We start from the raw sequence: 16,642 nt of genomic DNA on the forward strand, positions 1-16,642 counted from the left end.
ATTGTTTTTTTTTTTTTTTTTTAAGTACTATTCCCTCTTCTCTTCACCAAAAACGCCACTATAAACAACAATTGAATTGTAGCTAATAAGGCTAAAAGCCTTTTAAGTTAATGCTTTTATTAGACCTCCAAGCCGCGCCATTACAACCTTTTGACCCAAGTAAAAAAATTAAATTAAAGAAAGTCAAGAGTTTTTGGGCTCAAATGTACAACTTGAAAGAGGCCTGGTGAACAAAAAAACCCGAGAGAAAAACACAATAAAAATTTGGATGAAATGAAAATCAACCAAGCGCACACGCAATCGACATTTTATTGTAATTAGTCAAATAACGGTAATTTCATTTACATTATTTAATCTCATCAAATCAAATGAAAAGCAAAGAAATTCTAAAAAAAAAACTTCAAATAGCATCAAATAAATGACGCGTATAAAGGTCAGGTAACCCACTTAATTAGCGGATCCGAAAAAAAATATGTTCGCAGATCAAAAAAAAAAACGCCGAGAGAAGTAAATAAATAAACCCAAATAGCATAAGGCAAAATGAGATTTAGTTAAGATTATAAGAAATGAAAAAGCATGCGGCTTACTAAAATAGAAAAAAATAAAATAAAACAAAAAATGTCAAATAAAGAATACAAAGTTAAATAATGAAATGTGAAAGAAATCAGCAAAGAACCCAACGAAGAGAAAACTGCGAAATGCAATGAGTGTACATAACGAGCAGTGTGAGTTTCTCTATATGTAATTGTAAGTCTCAAGAGGCCGAATTACGGCAGCGCATTACCTAATCATAGGTTAATGTCTGCATTCGGCCGCATTCAATCATGAAATTATTTCGCTTGTTTAACAAATGGTCGCGTGTTTGATGGAGTGAAAACTAAAAATGTGAATTAAAAAATACAAAAAAAAATAATATAATATAAAAATATATAAGAGAAACTAAAAATAGGAGGCATAATAATAACCTACGAGTACACTAACAAGATTTGACATTTCATTTTGTTTACTAAATAGTTTTTGTTGAGTAAATTAATTTTCAGGTTATTAGGTACTAGCACAAAACCTCAATTCTCTACATCTGGACACTTTCAAAAAACTTAAAAACCATTCTAAAATTTTTTCCAACCTTATCTTACTATATCTATATATTCCAAACGGTTTCTTGAAAAACACTTTTCAGTTTCGAAATACATTTTAAGTGAGTATTCTATTCCAAAACATACTCCACGTCAATATTTTGAATACAATTAAATTAAAGTTGATATGCAAAAGCCTTGGCTATTGAATGATAGTTCATGGATAATATTCAAAATATTTAAATTTTTAACAAAATGGGTGTATTCGAACATTTTCTTAGTGCAGCTTAAAATAAGACCACCTTGTTTTGGTTCCTAGAATAGACGCACTTAAAATCATTAATTTTTGGAAGAAAACAGCTTATTTTTAACTTTTATTTTTAGTGAATTTAAATATCAGACTTTTTAGGATATAATGACAAATATTTTCAGTGATGTGTACGGCTTCCATTGTTTGCAATGTCTGCATACATCCGGTCCGTCACTGAATTATAGATGGAGTCTATTTAATTTAGCGAAATCTCGCAAGCCACTCTAATTGTTGTAATTATTGTTTCTTTATTTTCGTATTGTTTTCCTTCTTTATAAACTTTCCATGTAAGGCAGCCCCAAAAGTTCTTAATTACGTTAAGATTCGGAGAATATGGTGGCCATGTCAGAATATTAACGTTTATAACTCGAAGGCGAGCGCAATGAAGCAGAGTATTTTTTTTTTATGTATTTTTTAAAAATCCAAAGCATAGGTCTGAAGAAATATTTTCTAAATAGAAAAACTGACTCTTACTATTTTTTAAGCGCTTACCGATCATTTTCTGATCAATAAAAATAATATCAATTACTCTAAAAGGCATAATGGCATCCCGTACCTTTACCCACTTGTGATGTCGGCTTGAACACACTTTTTCTCTGTGTAAATCATGAAATAATATTGACCCATCGAGTCCATCTAAATTAAAACGTTTTTCATCAGTAACACTTTAACGCATGTACTCTTGCGCAAATTGAACCAGTGTTTCTTTGCGTATGACATTCAGAGTGCATTACTGATTGTACGCGGAACGGTTGACGGGTTTGCATTTACTACGGCTAATTCCCTCATCTTAAATGTTGACTTAGTTGAATTGTAAACATTTCTAAGAATAATTAATCTAATAATTTTATGATCCGATCGAACTGTTTTACGCCCTTTAAAATTTTTTCATATTCCTCAGGATATTTTAAAAATATATATCTATATAAAACTTGAAGTGCATGTATTTCAATAAGCAACTGAAAGCCTACGTGGATACATCCAAGTTTCTAATAGCCTTTTCACAAAGGTGCTAATTGATCAATTAACAGGACACTGCTCGATTAAACCGCTGATTAAATTCAATTACAAAATACAAAATAAAAATCATCCTTAATTTCTAATTGAATTTCAATCGAATTGAAAATGAAATGCAACTTTGCGACAAAGACTGTATCAGTAATTTTATGTATATACGTTCTTTGTCTGCGAGTTGTTGTTCACGCTACACGACGATAGATGTCGCTGCTAGAAATAGCAATCAGCTGATGAAACTTAACAACTTCTTATGAAAAGCAAAAACAAAAATTTATAACCGATCGGTTATCGAGTAGCCGGCATTGTGAAGGGCAAAAACTGATTTCAAAATCAAAATATTCATTGTTCAATTAATTTGGCTGTGTGAAAAGGCTATAAGGTCTTCGAATTCACAAATTAGAAATCTACGAGCAGTTTTTTAACAAACATGATTCGAACTTACTTAAGAGAAAAGTTTTAGTCGACATTAACATTCGTGGTAGTACATAGAACAGGTTATAGAAGGAAACATTAATACGTAACGGGTGATTTTTTTGAGGTTAGGATTTTCATGCATTAGTATTTGACAGATCACGTGGGATTTCAGACATGGTGTCAAAGAGAAAGATGCTCAGTATGCTTTGACATTTCATCATGAATAGACTTACTAACGAGCAACGCTTGCAAATCATTGAATTTTATTACCAAAATCAGTGTTCGGTTCGAAATTTTTTATCGACAAATTTTGTTCAGCGATGAGGCTCATTTCTGGTTGAATGGCTACGTAAATAAGCAAAATTGCCGCATTTGGGGTGAAGAGCAACCAGAAGCCGTTCAAGAACTGCCCATGCATCCCGAAAAATGCACTGTTTGGTGTGGTTTGTACGCTGGTGGAATCATTGGACCGTATTTTTTCAAAGATGCTGTTGGACGCAACGTTACGGTGAATGGCGATCGCTATCGTTCGATGCTAACAAACTTTTTGTTGCCAAAAATGGAAGAACTGAACTTGGTTGACATGTGGTTTCAACAAGATGGCGCTACATGCCACACAGCTCGCGATTCTATGGCCATTTTGAGGGAAAACTTCGGAGAACAATTCATCTCAAGAAATGGACCCGTAAGTTGGCCACCAAGATCATGCGATTTAACGCCTTTAGACTATTTTTTGTGGGGCTACGTCAAGTCTAAAGTCTACAGAAATAAGCCAGCAACTATTCCAGCTTTGGAAGACAACATTTCCGAAGAAATTCGGGCTATTCCGGCCGAAATGCTCGAAAAAGTTGCCCAAAATTGGACTTTCCGAATGGACCACCTAAGACGCAGCCGCGGTCAACATTTAAATGAAATTATCTTCAAAAAGTAAATGTTAAATTTTTATTAATTTAATTTTTTAAATTTAATTTAAAATTTTAAAGTAAATTTTATGCGTTTTTTTTTTTTTAAAAGTTATCAAGCTCTTAAAAAATCACCCTTTATATCCTATGACTAGCAGTGTATATTTAAACCGAACTCTGACAACTAACATAGTCATTCCTAACAAATTTCCCAGGGAATATTTTTTTATATATTGCGTTCAGATTTTTTAGATTGATGGTAGCTTCAAAATATATCTAACGTAAGGCTTGGACTACTTTTCAAATAATTTTCTACAACACTTTCTGTTTTACTCTCTGTTACACAAAATCCCCCACACTGTATTATATTTCCTTAATTTATTCTCATATCAAACTATTTTATGTTATAATTCTAATCTTTTTCGGAACATTTTTGAAATAACCAACAGTATTTAAAATAGATTAAAAGAAATAAGTGGCAAAGATATCATAAATAATACAGATGAACTTCCCTAACCCGAATCACCATAATCCACAAAACAAACTTCGAGTTAGAGAGACTTCGGCTTATGGAAAGTAATTTGTATGAAATTTGACTTCTATTGCCATATCGATTTAAGTACAACTTCGAATTATAGAAATTCGATTTATGGAGGTGCAACTGTGCCGAAATGGCACTTCTTTAAATAGCTTCCTTTCACGATAATACTTTTTCATTGACTTTTAATTTTTTTCATATTAAAATAGGTCCGATGTTAAGCGTAAGCTAAAATGTTAAAAGCATCTAGGCTTTTCTTTTCTGAAACTGGTTTTCTTTAACAGGGCGTAAAGCATTCTTACCTTAGATTATATATTTGTAAAAATTGTTTTTCTCGATAATAAAATAAACATTTCGTTCCTTGGTAATTTGCCATGGAGTTGTATATAAAATACGCAAAATACCAGCTCATTATAAATTTTAATGAGTTTAAATTTCAGTTTTTTCTTCAAAATGTCAAAAGTACTCGGTGAAAAAATAATCTAATATTTATGAATATATTATAATTTTTTTATCAATAAGTAAGTCGACATCTTAAGCCTCAATAATTGGAACACTAACATTTACAACTCACTTTAATTAGAGAATTACTAATTATTAATATTAATAGCCAATTATGAGCGTAAAAACTTAAATGACAGTGCGGTAACTATTTCGACTAATTTCCGAAATTATTAATATTATTATTATTAATATGCAATTATGATAATTTCTTTGTTAATACAATTAGTATATGTTATACAAAAAAATTTTAAAAGCTCACCAATTTGTTTATTAGGAAAAATCATGACGCAATTACTGTACTAATAGTATGAAAAGGTAAAGTATTTGAAATTAAAATTAAACAACAGATTTATGCAATTATAAAAACTAAATTCATGGAAAGTGTAAAGAAATATTAAATGTCAAAGTGGAAATACATAATAATAGATAATTTTTATAAAAAGGCAAAACTTACTTGCAAGCAGTAAAATTAGCATGTAAACCCCTATATATATGTGTATATATATATTAAAGTATATATGTACTTGCAAGTAAATAAAAGAGAGTTTTTGTGGATGTAAACCTTTTTATATTAAACATGAGAAAAAAATATAAAAATAAAAAAAACAGCAGTAAACACAACTAAAAAGTTAGTAAATCACGTTTTAATAATTAACTAATTACGTACTAGACAAAAGAAATAAGAAAATATTAATTATATATAAGTAAAGGTAATTAAAATAGAATAATAAATAAAGAGAAAAACAAAAATAAATATTGAATTAAGTTAAATATGTAAGAGCGACTAGCACAAAAAACAATTAGTGTAAAAAATGTGTATTTAAATAAATGATTGTGAGTCACATTAGCACTAAGTACCTATATACATAACATATACATATACATATAGACATATGTAAGTAAGTATATCTGAATGAAAAAATGCATATATAATTAAATGGAATAAAGAATAATAAATGTATGCACCGCTGAGTTTTATTTGATTTTTTCGGAATTTTTACAAAAAACATTAAAGCAACTGCATATTTGTGTAAGCATAGTACACACAAGCGCATTTTTCTTTTGCTGATGTATGTATAGCAGCGTTGAAATGTTCATCATACGCCCCGTTGCACCACAATTGGCTGCCACACACATAAATATATATTTGCCGCCAACATATTTATGTGCTTCAATGGCAGCTGTGGCAAGCGATAAACGGTGCACAGTGAATGATGTGCGACAAACGCCTCCAGCGTTTACCATCATTAGCGGCTTCAGTAAGTATTTACGGCGATAAAATGTCAACGACAATGGTGGTGAGAGAAAAAAAAGAAAAAAACTTCGCTTGAATGATTTAAAAATAATTGAAAAGTGCACAATAACAACACAGAATGGAGTTGAAATAACACGACATTTTTATAATGGGTGTGCTTTTTTGCAGTTTTAGACCACATTTTAAGCGATAGAAACGCTTAAAAATCAAACGGATGGTCGAAAATCAAAATATTAGGTATATGAGGGGTTAAACCCGATTTCAACCAGTTCTAGCCCGAGACCACATTTATTTCAGAAAGAGATAACCCCAGAAAGATAACTTACAGATTGGCCGCTTTTTTCGGTATTAAGTCTGGCGTGAGCACTGAGGTTCTCATATTCGGTATCTGGGTCTCGGAAAAAGCATAGTTCGAATTCGACCACCTTGAATTCATTATTTTCCCGAGGTATATTGCGATATCCCTCATTGATGACAGAGATTGGCCGCTATTTTCGGTATAAAGGTCCGGTATTAAGTCTGACGTGAGCACTGAGGTTCTCATATTCGGTATCTGGGTCTCGGAAAGAGCATAGTTCGAATTCGACCACCTTGAGTTCATTATTTTCCCGAGGTATATTGCGATATATTCATTGATGACACGATTGGCCGCTATTTTCGGTATAAAGTCTGGCACTGAGGTTCTCACATTCGGTATCTGGCTCTCGAAAAATTATAGTTCGAATTCGACCACCTTGAGTTCATTATTTTCCCGAGGTATATTGCAGTATATTCATTGATGACAGAGATTGGCCGCTAGTTTCGGTATAAAGTCTGACACTGAGGTTCTCATATTCGGTATCTGGGTCTCGAAAAACTATTATCCGAATTCGACCATTTTTAGATGACAGATATCACACCTTGAGCTCTTTAATTGTCCGAAGTTTTATTGAAATATGTTGATTGATGTTATATATTATAATATGAAGAAATCGGATGGAATATAATATTGTGTTATATGGAAAGTAGGCTTGGTTTTATACCGATTTTGACCACTTTCAAACCAAATGGATATGAAAAATATATTACGCAATATTAATGAGTTTTGTTAAGCACGATTTCATGGCAATGCCATGACCACTGATAAATTTTTATACCAATTAGTATGCATTATGTTCCGATCTTGATCTTGGTAGGAAGTAGAGCTAAAGTATACTAAACATAATCTCAACTTTATTTGACAGCTGATTTGACAGCTCGTAAACACTAAAAAAACACGTACAACACTAAAAAGAACACCCTTTACACAACCGTCCATATGCATAACAATAGCCACGTCTACATACATTTATTGTACGGCTATTAAGTAGGCCGTTCGCGCGACTTGCCTGCCATTCAGCCGCCAGTTGTTGCTCTGCTACTGTCAAGCTATCATTTCATCAAGCAATTACTCATTTATTCATCAATTCATTTTATGCCGTTACTTTCTTTTCATAACGTCGCCGAATTCATATGCAACACATGCTGTTGATAGCTTTCATGCGAAAAATAATTTTCAGTATACAATTAAGACTTAAAAGCGCCATTGCAGACGCGCATTAATTGTATTATTTAAAGGCACTTTGGGGAAAATTAAATATTCGCGCAATTGACGGGCATTCAAAGTGTTTGAAGGAAATTAAAATATTTCAATCAAATGGGGTTGTTATTACATGTGGAGGCATATATGAATTTTAAATTTCAAATTTCGTAAAAGCAACGCTGTAATATATAGTGCTGAAGGCGTGATTGCCAGGTGATGAGTAGTGGGCTCAAAAAAGAGTTTTAAAAAAGTATTTTATCACAAAGTTCTCTCATAAACTTCTTGACCCTTTTGAAGTTTTGTAATATATACTCTTACAGACTAAGACAGGATTTGCACTATGTCAAATTCAATGACACTAAAATGACGAAACGAAAATCGAGTAATTACAATGCATTGAGAAGAATTATTCAAATGGAAAATGATTTCACACGAACTTAATTACTACGAAATCACAAAAATAATAAATAGCAAGCACTTCAAACTTTGATAGAAACTGTCATTTAATTTGAAGGAATGAAAACGTCATATAATACAAGTCATTTAAATATGACATTATCGTCCATCCACAAATACAATTTAGGTGATTTACAGAACTGAAAATCAACCCCCTAATAGTTTAATGTCTACGACAAATCTCCAATCACACCTACGCCGTCCATTAGTTCATTAATATAGGACGTCCTTACCTGCATATGATGTACTCAACAAACTGCCCACAATGACTCCCGCAGCGGGTAAACGAAAGCATGCAGTGCGCCATTATACCGTTAAATATTTATATCGTTCAATATTAAAGCCCATAGTGCCAGAAGCCGATTAACTACCAATAAGCTGTTGTTGTTGCTATTCCTTTTGTTGTCGTTGTAAATATTCCCGCTGCAATGTCACCGAATTGTTGCAATAATTTTCTGCTCGCTGCGTCAGTTGATTGCAACACCAGCCATTAGGCAATTCCACCTTCAAGCTGCCAGAGCACAAGTGAATGTGCGGTGAGCAGTCAAGCGTGTAAATCGCACGAAATTGTGCACATTAAGCGAAGCACATAATGGGTGCTTCAAAATGATGAATAATTCAATGTTTTCACAGAATAATACAATTGATTTAGTAAGCTTTTGAAAATAATTCCTGACTGTATCAGTTTAGGCCAATTTTAGGCGAAATAGTTCAATCACATTAAACTTGAAACATCACTTGAAGACACTTGGGTCTCAGAGCATAGCCATAAAACTGACTATCACGTTCCCAGAGAAGGGTTCATGTCAGTTATGTCAGTTTCTTTAAAGGTTCTGTATGTCGAAAAAGCAAACAAAAAAAAATCCCAAAATTCAGTCTAGAGCTTGTAAGGGCTTCATAACCGAAAAAAAACATAGAACGATCGACGAAATATATATGCTCTCCTTTAAGGGGTTAAATATTTCGAATTTTGTGGAATAGTCCATTCAATACATTTACCAAAAAGACTCCTATGATTTTATTACCACTAGGGCCCTAACCTAAAAACGCTACAAAGATGAAAATATCTTAAAATACACTTAACCTTTGCTGCACCCAGTGTTTCTTTCACGTCTTATGCAGTCGAGTGTCTCACAATCGAATGAAGCCTTAATGAATATCAATGCATTTTTCGCTTTTTCGCAACATCAACAATTTTATCCTCTTCTTCTGCAGTTTTTTCTGTCTGCCTTTTATGTAATTATGATACAAAAGCTTAACTCAGAAATGGTTGGTTTATCGTAAATAAGGGTATTGAAATGTTTTTATATATACACATCAACAATTAAAGGCGCTGTTCTTTAGGTAACGATGCCTGAGGTCAAAAAAATACTTTAAAAGAGGACACTAGGAATGTATTCACTAATATAACATACAATAAAAGTTCATTCCCCCGTATATTCATACTAGACCCTTAAGGAATATTGTTATCCATCGTCCGATTATAATAATATACTCGTATACTCATTTAACTATTGGGGTAGTGTGAGTTAGTCAGGGATTCTTGGTGTTCGGTATTCATAATTACCGGGACGTACGAACATATATAAATTAGTAATAATTTAGACCTGGTTACACTTGGGATCTCCAACTGGCGCCAAAGGAAAGAGAAGAGTGGCGCACTATCACCGATTCGGCTATAACCGTCTAAACGGTTCCAACGCCAATCACATACATATAATAATTAAATTTCAACGCAGACCCGAAACTCTACGATATCGATGGAGAGTAACAGAAACTCTCGAAATCATCATCCTCATAGAACAACGGATCGGTTATATTATACGCTTTCGCTTAAGATGGCCAAATATGTTATCACCAATCCATATAGGTCGTCTATGAAGTGTCGTAATATCTCCCAAATATTTGACGCTCTTTTGAATTATACTTAGGGGTATTAAAAAATGCAGAGAGAGAGCAGACAGCATTATAGATGGTTTAGAGTCTTATATGGAAGTGGCTTTCAGAAGTATGTTCTTTTGAAGACTTCGCAATCAAAGAACTTTTTCCGCCAGGGTGTTCAATACTACATTAAATCCGAAATATTGCAACACAATAAGTGGTTGCTTCGTTTAAATTTTACTTCGATTGTGAAGTGCAGCAAAACTATTGAGTTGGGTTGGAGGGCTATTGACTATGTACGAGTATATATGTATTGCATGCGGGTAAGCTGCGAAAGAATCACTTGTGATTGTGCTGACTGGCAATATAATGAAGCAATTGAACTATGCAGAAATGCAATTGCAAAGTTTAACACAAGTGAAAGCTTAATGGTGACTTTTTTCTTTTAAAGAACACTTTATGGTCTGTTAAATTTGATGTTACCAGATATTTTTCAATTAGTATATAGTTTTTAAACAATTAAGAAGTAACTAAACTATCTTACTATCGACAGATTCTTCCTATATAAAGTCAACAAGAATAAGGAAAGTTCTTATATTAGTTACAAAGGGACTAGGCGAAGATCTGACAATTTTTATATAATATACACGTAAAAATTTAAATCACAATTTGACTAAGTTAACTCACACTTTGCCCTCTATTTATGTCACATAATGAATCAAAAGGACCATAATCAATAATCTGCAAGGTTCCATGCTCTTTCACCAAATATATGTATGTTATTGACGTTGAAACCTTTAGCCGGTTATACCCGTATCGATGATAGCGCGCCACTTCTCTTTCCTTCGCAGTTCGGCGCCAGTTGGAGATCCCAAGTGTAACCAGGTCGCTCTCCACCTGTTCCCTCCAACGGAGTGGAGGCCTTCAGCTTCCTCCGGCGGGTACTGCATCGAACACTTTCAGAGCTGGAGTGTTTTCGTCCATTTGGACAACATGACCTAGCCAGCGGAGCAGCTGTCTTTTTATTCGCGAACTATGTCAAGGTCGTCGTATTACTCGTACAGCTCATCGTTCCATCGTCTGACGTATTCGTAGTTGCCAATGTTCTGAGGACCATACACCTTGCGCAAAATTGTCCTCTCGAAAACTCCTAGTATCGTCTCATCGGATGTTGACATCGTCCAAGCTTCTGCACCATAAAGCAGGACGGGAATGATAAGCGACGTAGACCTTGATTTTGGTTCGTCGAGAGAGGACTTTACTGTTCAATTACTTACTCAGTCCAAAGTAGCACCCGTTGGCAAGAGTTATTCTGCGCTGGATTTCGAGGCTGACATTGTTCGTGCTGTTGATGCTGGTTCCCAGGTATACGAAATTATGACTGTCAACCGTAACGTGGGAGCAAAGACGCGAATGCGCTGACTGTTTGTTTGATGACAGGAGATATTTCGTCTTGTCCTCATTCACCTCCAGACCCATCTGCTTCTCTTCCTTATCCAGGCGGGAAAAAGCAGAACTAACGGCGGGGTTATTGTTCAATTTATTATGCTTCACATTCTTATTAGTGACATTTCTCAAGCTACAAATAGCATACCAACTAAAGCAGATGCTCGTAAACCACAGCGTATATAAGTCGTGTACTACCGTTAGCAGCTGCTCACTAACAAGCAGCAAATGCAAAAACAATTGTGCCATGCTAAGTGCGCTTCCAATAAGATTTCATAAGTTCATCCACTTATTTGCCATTAGTGTCGCTATATCTATGGACGAGATACACACCTTTATGCAGATATCAACTATATATATTTATATCTACTTTATAATAGATACATATGCATACATCATTAATACCCTGTCCTGTCTATGTTTCTATTGTGCCGCGAAAGTAAAAACCATAAAAGAATTGCTAAAGGCAGAGTAGACTTTTTCTCTATAACATACAAATGGTGCCCTTCTAGCCAGAATAACGCACTTATTTGCATTTTTTTCATTTTCTTCTACAATTTATTTGTTGTTTTTATATTTTGTTGAAAAGTTCAACCTCCACAATTCCGTGCTCTTTGTGGCATTTACTTGCATGAAACTTTCCATTTTTCACAATTAATTTAGTTAAATATTTTTTTAATACAAACTGTCTGTGAATTACAGAAGTTGATATGTAAAATTAGTAGACGCCAGACTTATAAATATATAAATAAAACAACTTTAAATAATATATATGTATAAAAGCAGAATTCGTTGAAAGCTGATTAAGCTACCTGAAAGCTTTGAAAATTTATAGAAATTCTTTTATGCTAAATTATAAATACCCGGTTTTCGAACAAAATAACAACTCAGGTATCACTCCATTTAGGACAGGTGAGAAGTTCATACTACAGGTAGAGAGGCAAGCTAAAGTTTAAGTGTAACCGCACCCGACATCAGGTAAAAATATTAGCAATAACGCTTTCAGTCCTTACCCTTATATAAGCCATCGAAGGCCCGACAAAGTCATCAGTCACAAACCGAGCGCTTTAAGCAAAGGTCTTCCGAAGGATTCGCTAAATCTATATAAATAACAAATTTTTAAAGTTCTATATCTAATATATCCACAATATTCAATATCACAAGTATCAGAAGAAAGGAAGAAGCACGCACAATTCCAAAAACATAAGATCCAGCTAGAATACCAAAGCAACAGAACAGAAAAGCTTCATAATGTCAAACTTTACAAATTCCCAAAATTCCCGAGCAATGAACACAAGTTGGCGAAATAGAAGTTATAGTCTTGGCAGCAAGCCGTGCATTTCATCGCGAGGAACCACTTCATCGAACACAGTGAACAATTCTAACACCAACCAACCAAATCTACGTCAGAGAAGTGGTTCAGTAACTAACTCATCTCACTCGAGTGGAAGTGAGAGTGGTGTTCATAACTCCCGTCAACGGAATCCACGACCCTACTTTACACCCAGACTTAGCTCTGATTCCAGTAGCGATGGTGGTTCCCTCTGGCCTAAAAAAGACAGACGACATACTACAAGTTATAGACAGCGCAATGGGCAGAAAATGGCCAACACTTGGTCACGTGACTCAAATCAGTCAAACAGCGAGACCACCAGTAGCACTGAAAGTGGCGTTTTCTCAGGTGACAGCAGCTTTGGCAATATAAACCCAGTGAACTGTATTAGTAGTAGGAACGATCACAGGAATCACCTCAATTTTCCACAAAATCGTAATGGCAGGGGTTTCAGTAAATACCCACCCGGAATGCCGATTCCAACTCCGGCTACTCACTTCGCCAGCAGCGAAAACTTTAATGCGCCAGCGCCTTCAAGCTTACCACAACCGCCACAGATTTGGCTGTTTGGCAGGGCGGAGGCTCAAGATAAAGAAGAGGATCTTGAGGAGGAGCGAGTGCAAGAAAAGAATTTAAATACCTTCGACTATTATAATTTGAAGATGTTGCTCACCGTAAAAGCATAATTGTAATTTTTTAGAATTAATTAAATTTTTAGTTGAGTATATAACCCATGTATATAATTATAAAGCCCCTAATGTTAAAATTAAGTAGATTTTAAAATAAAGTTAATAGTTTATACAAATGAGATTTACAGAGTTCATATTTTTCAAAATAGTTATAATTGTTTAAATCCACAAATTGTTGGATTTAGCTATACTCTCGCAGCATGTTGCTAAAAGTATAATAGTTTTGTTCTCATAACGGTTGTTTGTGTCACCTAAGACTTATTCTGATTGATAGAGAGTCATATTATAATTTCAAACTGATCAGGCTGACGAGTAGTGTTCAAATACGAATGTCTGTCCGTCCGTGTGTGTAAGTGATAACTTGAGTAGTAATTGAGATCTCTGGTAGATAGATAGATGATGATGAGGAAATCACCTAGGGTCTATTGTGTCCTCTCCAAGCCTACAACCACTCCATTAGTCCCAGCACTCTGACAAATTCCAGAATGGTACTTCGAGGAAAGGCTATCTTGTACTGTTGATCCTTGCTACCATATGTAGGTTGGTATTGTAGATGGAGGAAATCGGGCCACAGAATTGACCACAAAATTTAGAAGAGGCAAATGGGCGTGGCGCCAACACTTACTAACCTGTATTTCGAAAACTATTAATCATCCTTCCATCGATTCGTCGTTCTTTTCGATCTTAAAGAAATTACTTATTTTCTTTTTCCCACGAACTCACGTAATTCAATGATTTTTCCCAGTGCTAATGTTCTAACAATTGTTATATTGTTTTCCGTTTTACTGCCTTCAAGTATGCTAGCCTATTCAGCTATTGTTTTCTACGCCATTGTTTATTTCGTCTTTTGACTTTTTCGCTTTTTACGCATTTCTTCCAAGCGACAAAGCGTCTGTATATTTAGCGTCCATAAGTGACTGGATACCCGCTAACGGTGCTTTGGGCGCTGCTACGCAAGTAAATAAAAGTTGTTGGCGCTTAAAAGAGCCGATTGCTAACGCAACCACTTGTTGCTATTTAGTTGCCTCGCCGCCAGCATTCATACCTTTTCGGCCTTGTTTGCTCATTTTGAATGCGTCTGACGAGCGGCTTTTATTTACCGCTACTATTTTACTCGTAAATAACGGCTAAGCATTGTTGTGCACCCTGCTATTATTATTCAGCTGTTAGTTTTAATTTTGTTGTTGTTTTGCTTTCTTTTGCAATAGTCGTAATTAATTTGGCTTTTGCATGCGCTGAAAGAGACTTCAAACGGAAGTGTGCTCGTATTTAACGGTATACGATGTGTATTTAAGCTAGACAATAAGATGGGTAATTTCTTAGGAAATCATTTCCACTCAATTAGACGGACAATATCAATAACAATACATATCTACACCCACCCACACACATGCGCACTCAACGCGGTCAATATGTATTTTTGTGAAGGCATTAAATTGAGCGTTGAATTGTATTTTCGATCTTTTGTTTTCAACTGCTGAAATGTTTAATAGTCGACAGGAAGCGGAAGTGATTGGGCGCACAAGTCATGCGTGTAATTGTAATTTCATTAATTGCGTTAGCGTAACGTCCATAGTGGTTTCTAAAAATAATTTAACCAATAAAGAAACCTACTTCCGGCAGTGGTAAGCATACTATTGAGAGAGAGGCAGAAAGAAAGAGAGGTAGGAATATTGCATATACATTTCGCTTACAAAAATATTGAAGAAAGTATACCTCAACTCAATTCAGACAACTTTTTATAACTATTGTATAATGCTTCTCTCAAGGCTTAATGATAGATTGGTGGGTAAAAAGGGAGGCAAAAGCGCCTGACCCACAAGCCATCATTCCTGAATAATCTCTCAGGATAATAATATTTTTTTTTACTCTCCATTCAAAATTATTATTTAATTTTCACAATAAAAACACTCATTATCTCAAACAAAAATAACACTCCTTTCAAACCGGTAATGATGGCCTATTAGATGTACATATCCATTAGGGCTCTTAAAATTATTCGATTAACCTGAAAACTGATTATTCGAATATGCGGTTTGTAACCGTTGTTGAAAATTGTTTGAAATCCAAGCAGCCTTTGATTTATGTTTGTTTTTATTTGTGAAAATGTCAATCGTTCGCATTTTTCATGAGTTTCATATTTTTCAATAAACATAGAAATTTAATGAACTTTCACTATTCGAATAGTTGACATTGAACGGTTAACCGAATAGTCGAAAATGAGCGGTTAATCGAATAGTCGATGACTGACGATTATCCGAATAGTGCAAACCGAATATTATTATTCGAATAATGCCTTAAACTGTGTTCTCAATTTCTTTACAATATATACCATTAGACGAAATATCTCCTGTCATCAAGCAAACAGTCGGCGCACTCTCCTCTTGGTTCTCACGTCACTGTTGACAGTCATAATTTCAAAGTCGTAGATAATTTCGTATACCTGGGAACCAGTATCAACAACACCAACAATGTCAGCCTCGAAATCCAGTGCGGAATCACTCTTGCCAACAGGTGGTACTTTGGACTGAGTAGGCAATTGAAAAGTTAAGTCCTCTCTCGACAAACCAAAATCAAACTCTACAAGTCGCTCATTATTCCCGTCCTGATGTATGGCGCTGAAGCGTGGACGATGACAACATCCGATGAGACGACTCTTGGGGTTTTCGAGAGAAAGGTTTTGCGCAAGATTTATGGTCCTCTAAACATTGGCAACGGCGAATACCGCAGACGATGGAACGATGAGCTGTACGAGTTATACGACGACATTGACATAGTTCAGCGAATAAAAAGACAGCGGCTACGCTGGCTGGGTCATGTTGTCCGAATGGACGAAAACGCTCCAGCCCTGAAAGTGTTCGATGCAGTACTCGCCGGAGGAAGCCGAGGAAGGGGAAGGCCTCCACTCCGTTGGAGGGACCAGGTGGAGAGCGACCTGGTTATACTTGCGCCAAACTGCGAAGGAAAGAGACGAGTGGCGCGCTCTCATCGATTCGGCTATAACCGGCTAAACGGTTCAACGCCAATCACATACATACATATACCATAGGAAAACAGTATACTGCCGTTTGTGGAAAACAATTAAAAATCTTTCTAAAAATGTGAACTCTGTAAATCTCAAGTGAATGCAATATGAATTTTATTTACAAAATCTACTAAATTTTTATTAATCAAGGGTTTTATGAATTTATAAAGTGTTATATACTAACTAATAATAACTATACATTAAAATAAATATATAAGATTACAATTATGCTTCT

At 34.9% G+C, this 16,642-nt stretch overlaps 1 protein-coding gene across 1 annotated transcript; it reads left to right on the top strand.

Moving 5' to 3' along the window:
• The first annotated feature begins 12,460 nt into the window (after positions 1-12,460).
• Positions 12,461-13,440, top strand: LOC128922852 (ras guanine nucleotide exchange factor G-like). Its single transcript, XM_054235039.1, has one exon. It carries the CDS (start codon positions 12,612-12,614, stop codon positions 13,377-13,379), a length of 768 nt encoding a protein of 255 aa, XP_054091014.1. The 5' UTR covers positions 12,461-12,611; the 3' UTR covers positions 13,380-13,440.
• The last annotated feature ends 3,202 nt before the right edge of the window (positions 13,441-16,642 follow it).

Source organism: Zeugodacus cucurbitae, chromosome 6 (assembly GCF_028554725.1).
Source record: "Zeugodacus cucurbitae isolate PBARC_wt_2022May chromosome 6, idZeuCucr1.2, whole genome shotgun sequence".
NCBI lineage: Eukaryota > Metazoa > Arthropoda > Insecta > Diptera > Tephritidae > Zeugodacus > Zeugodacus cucurbitae.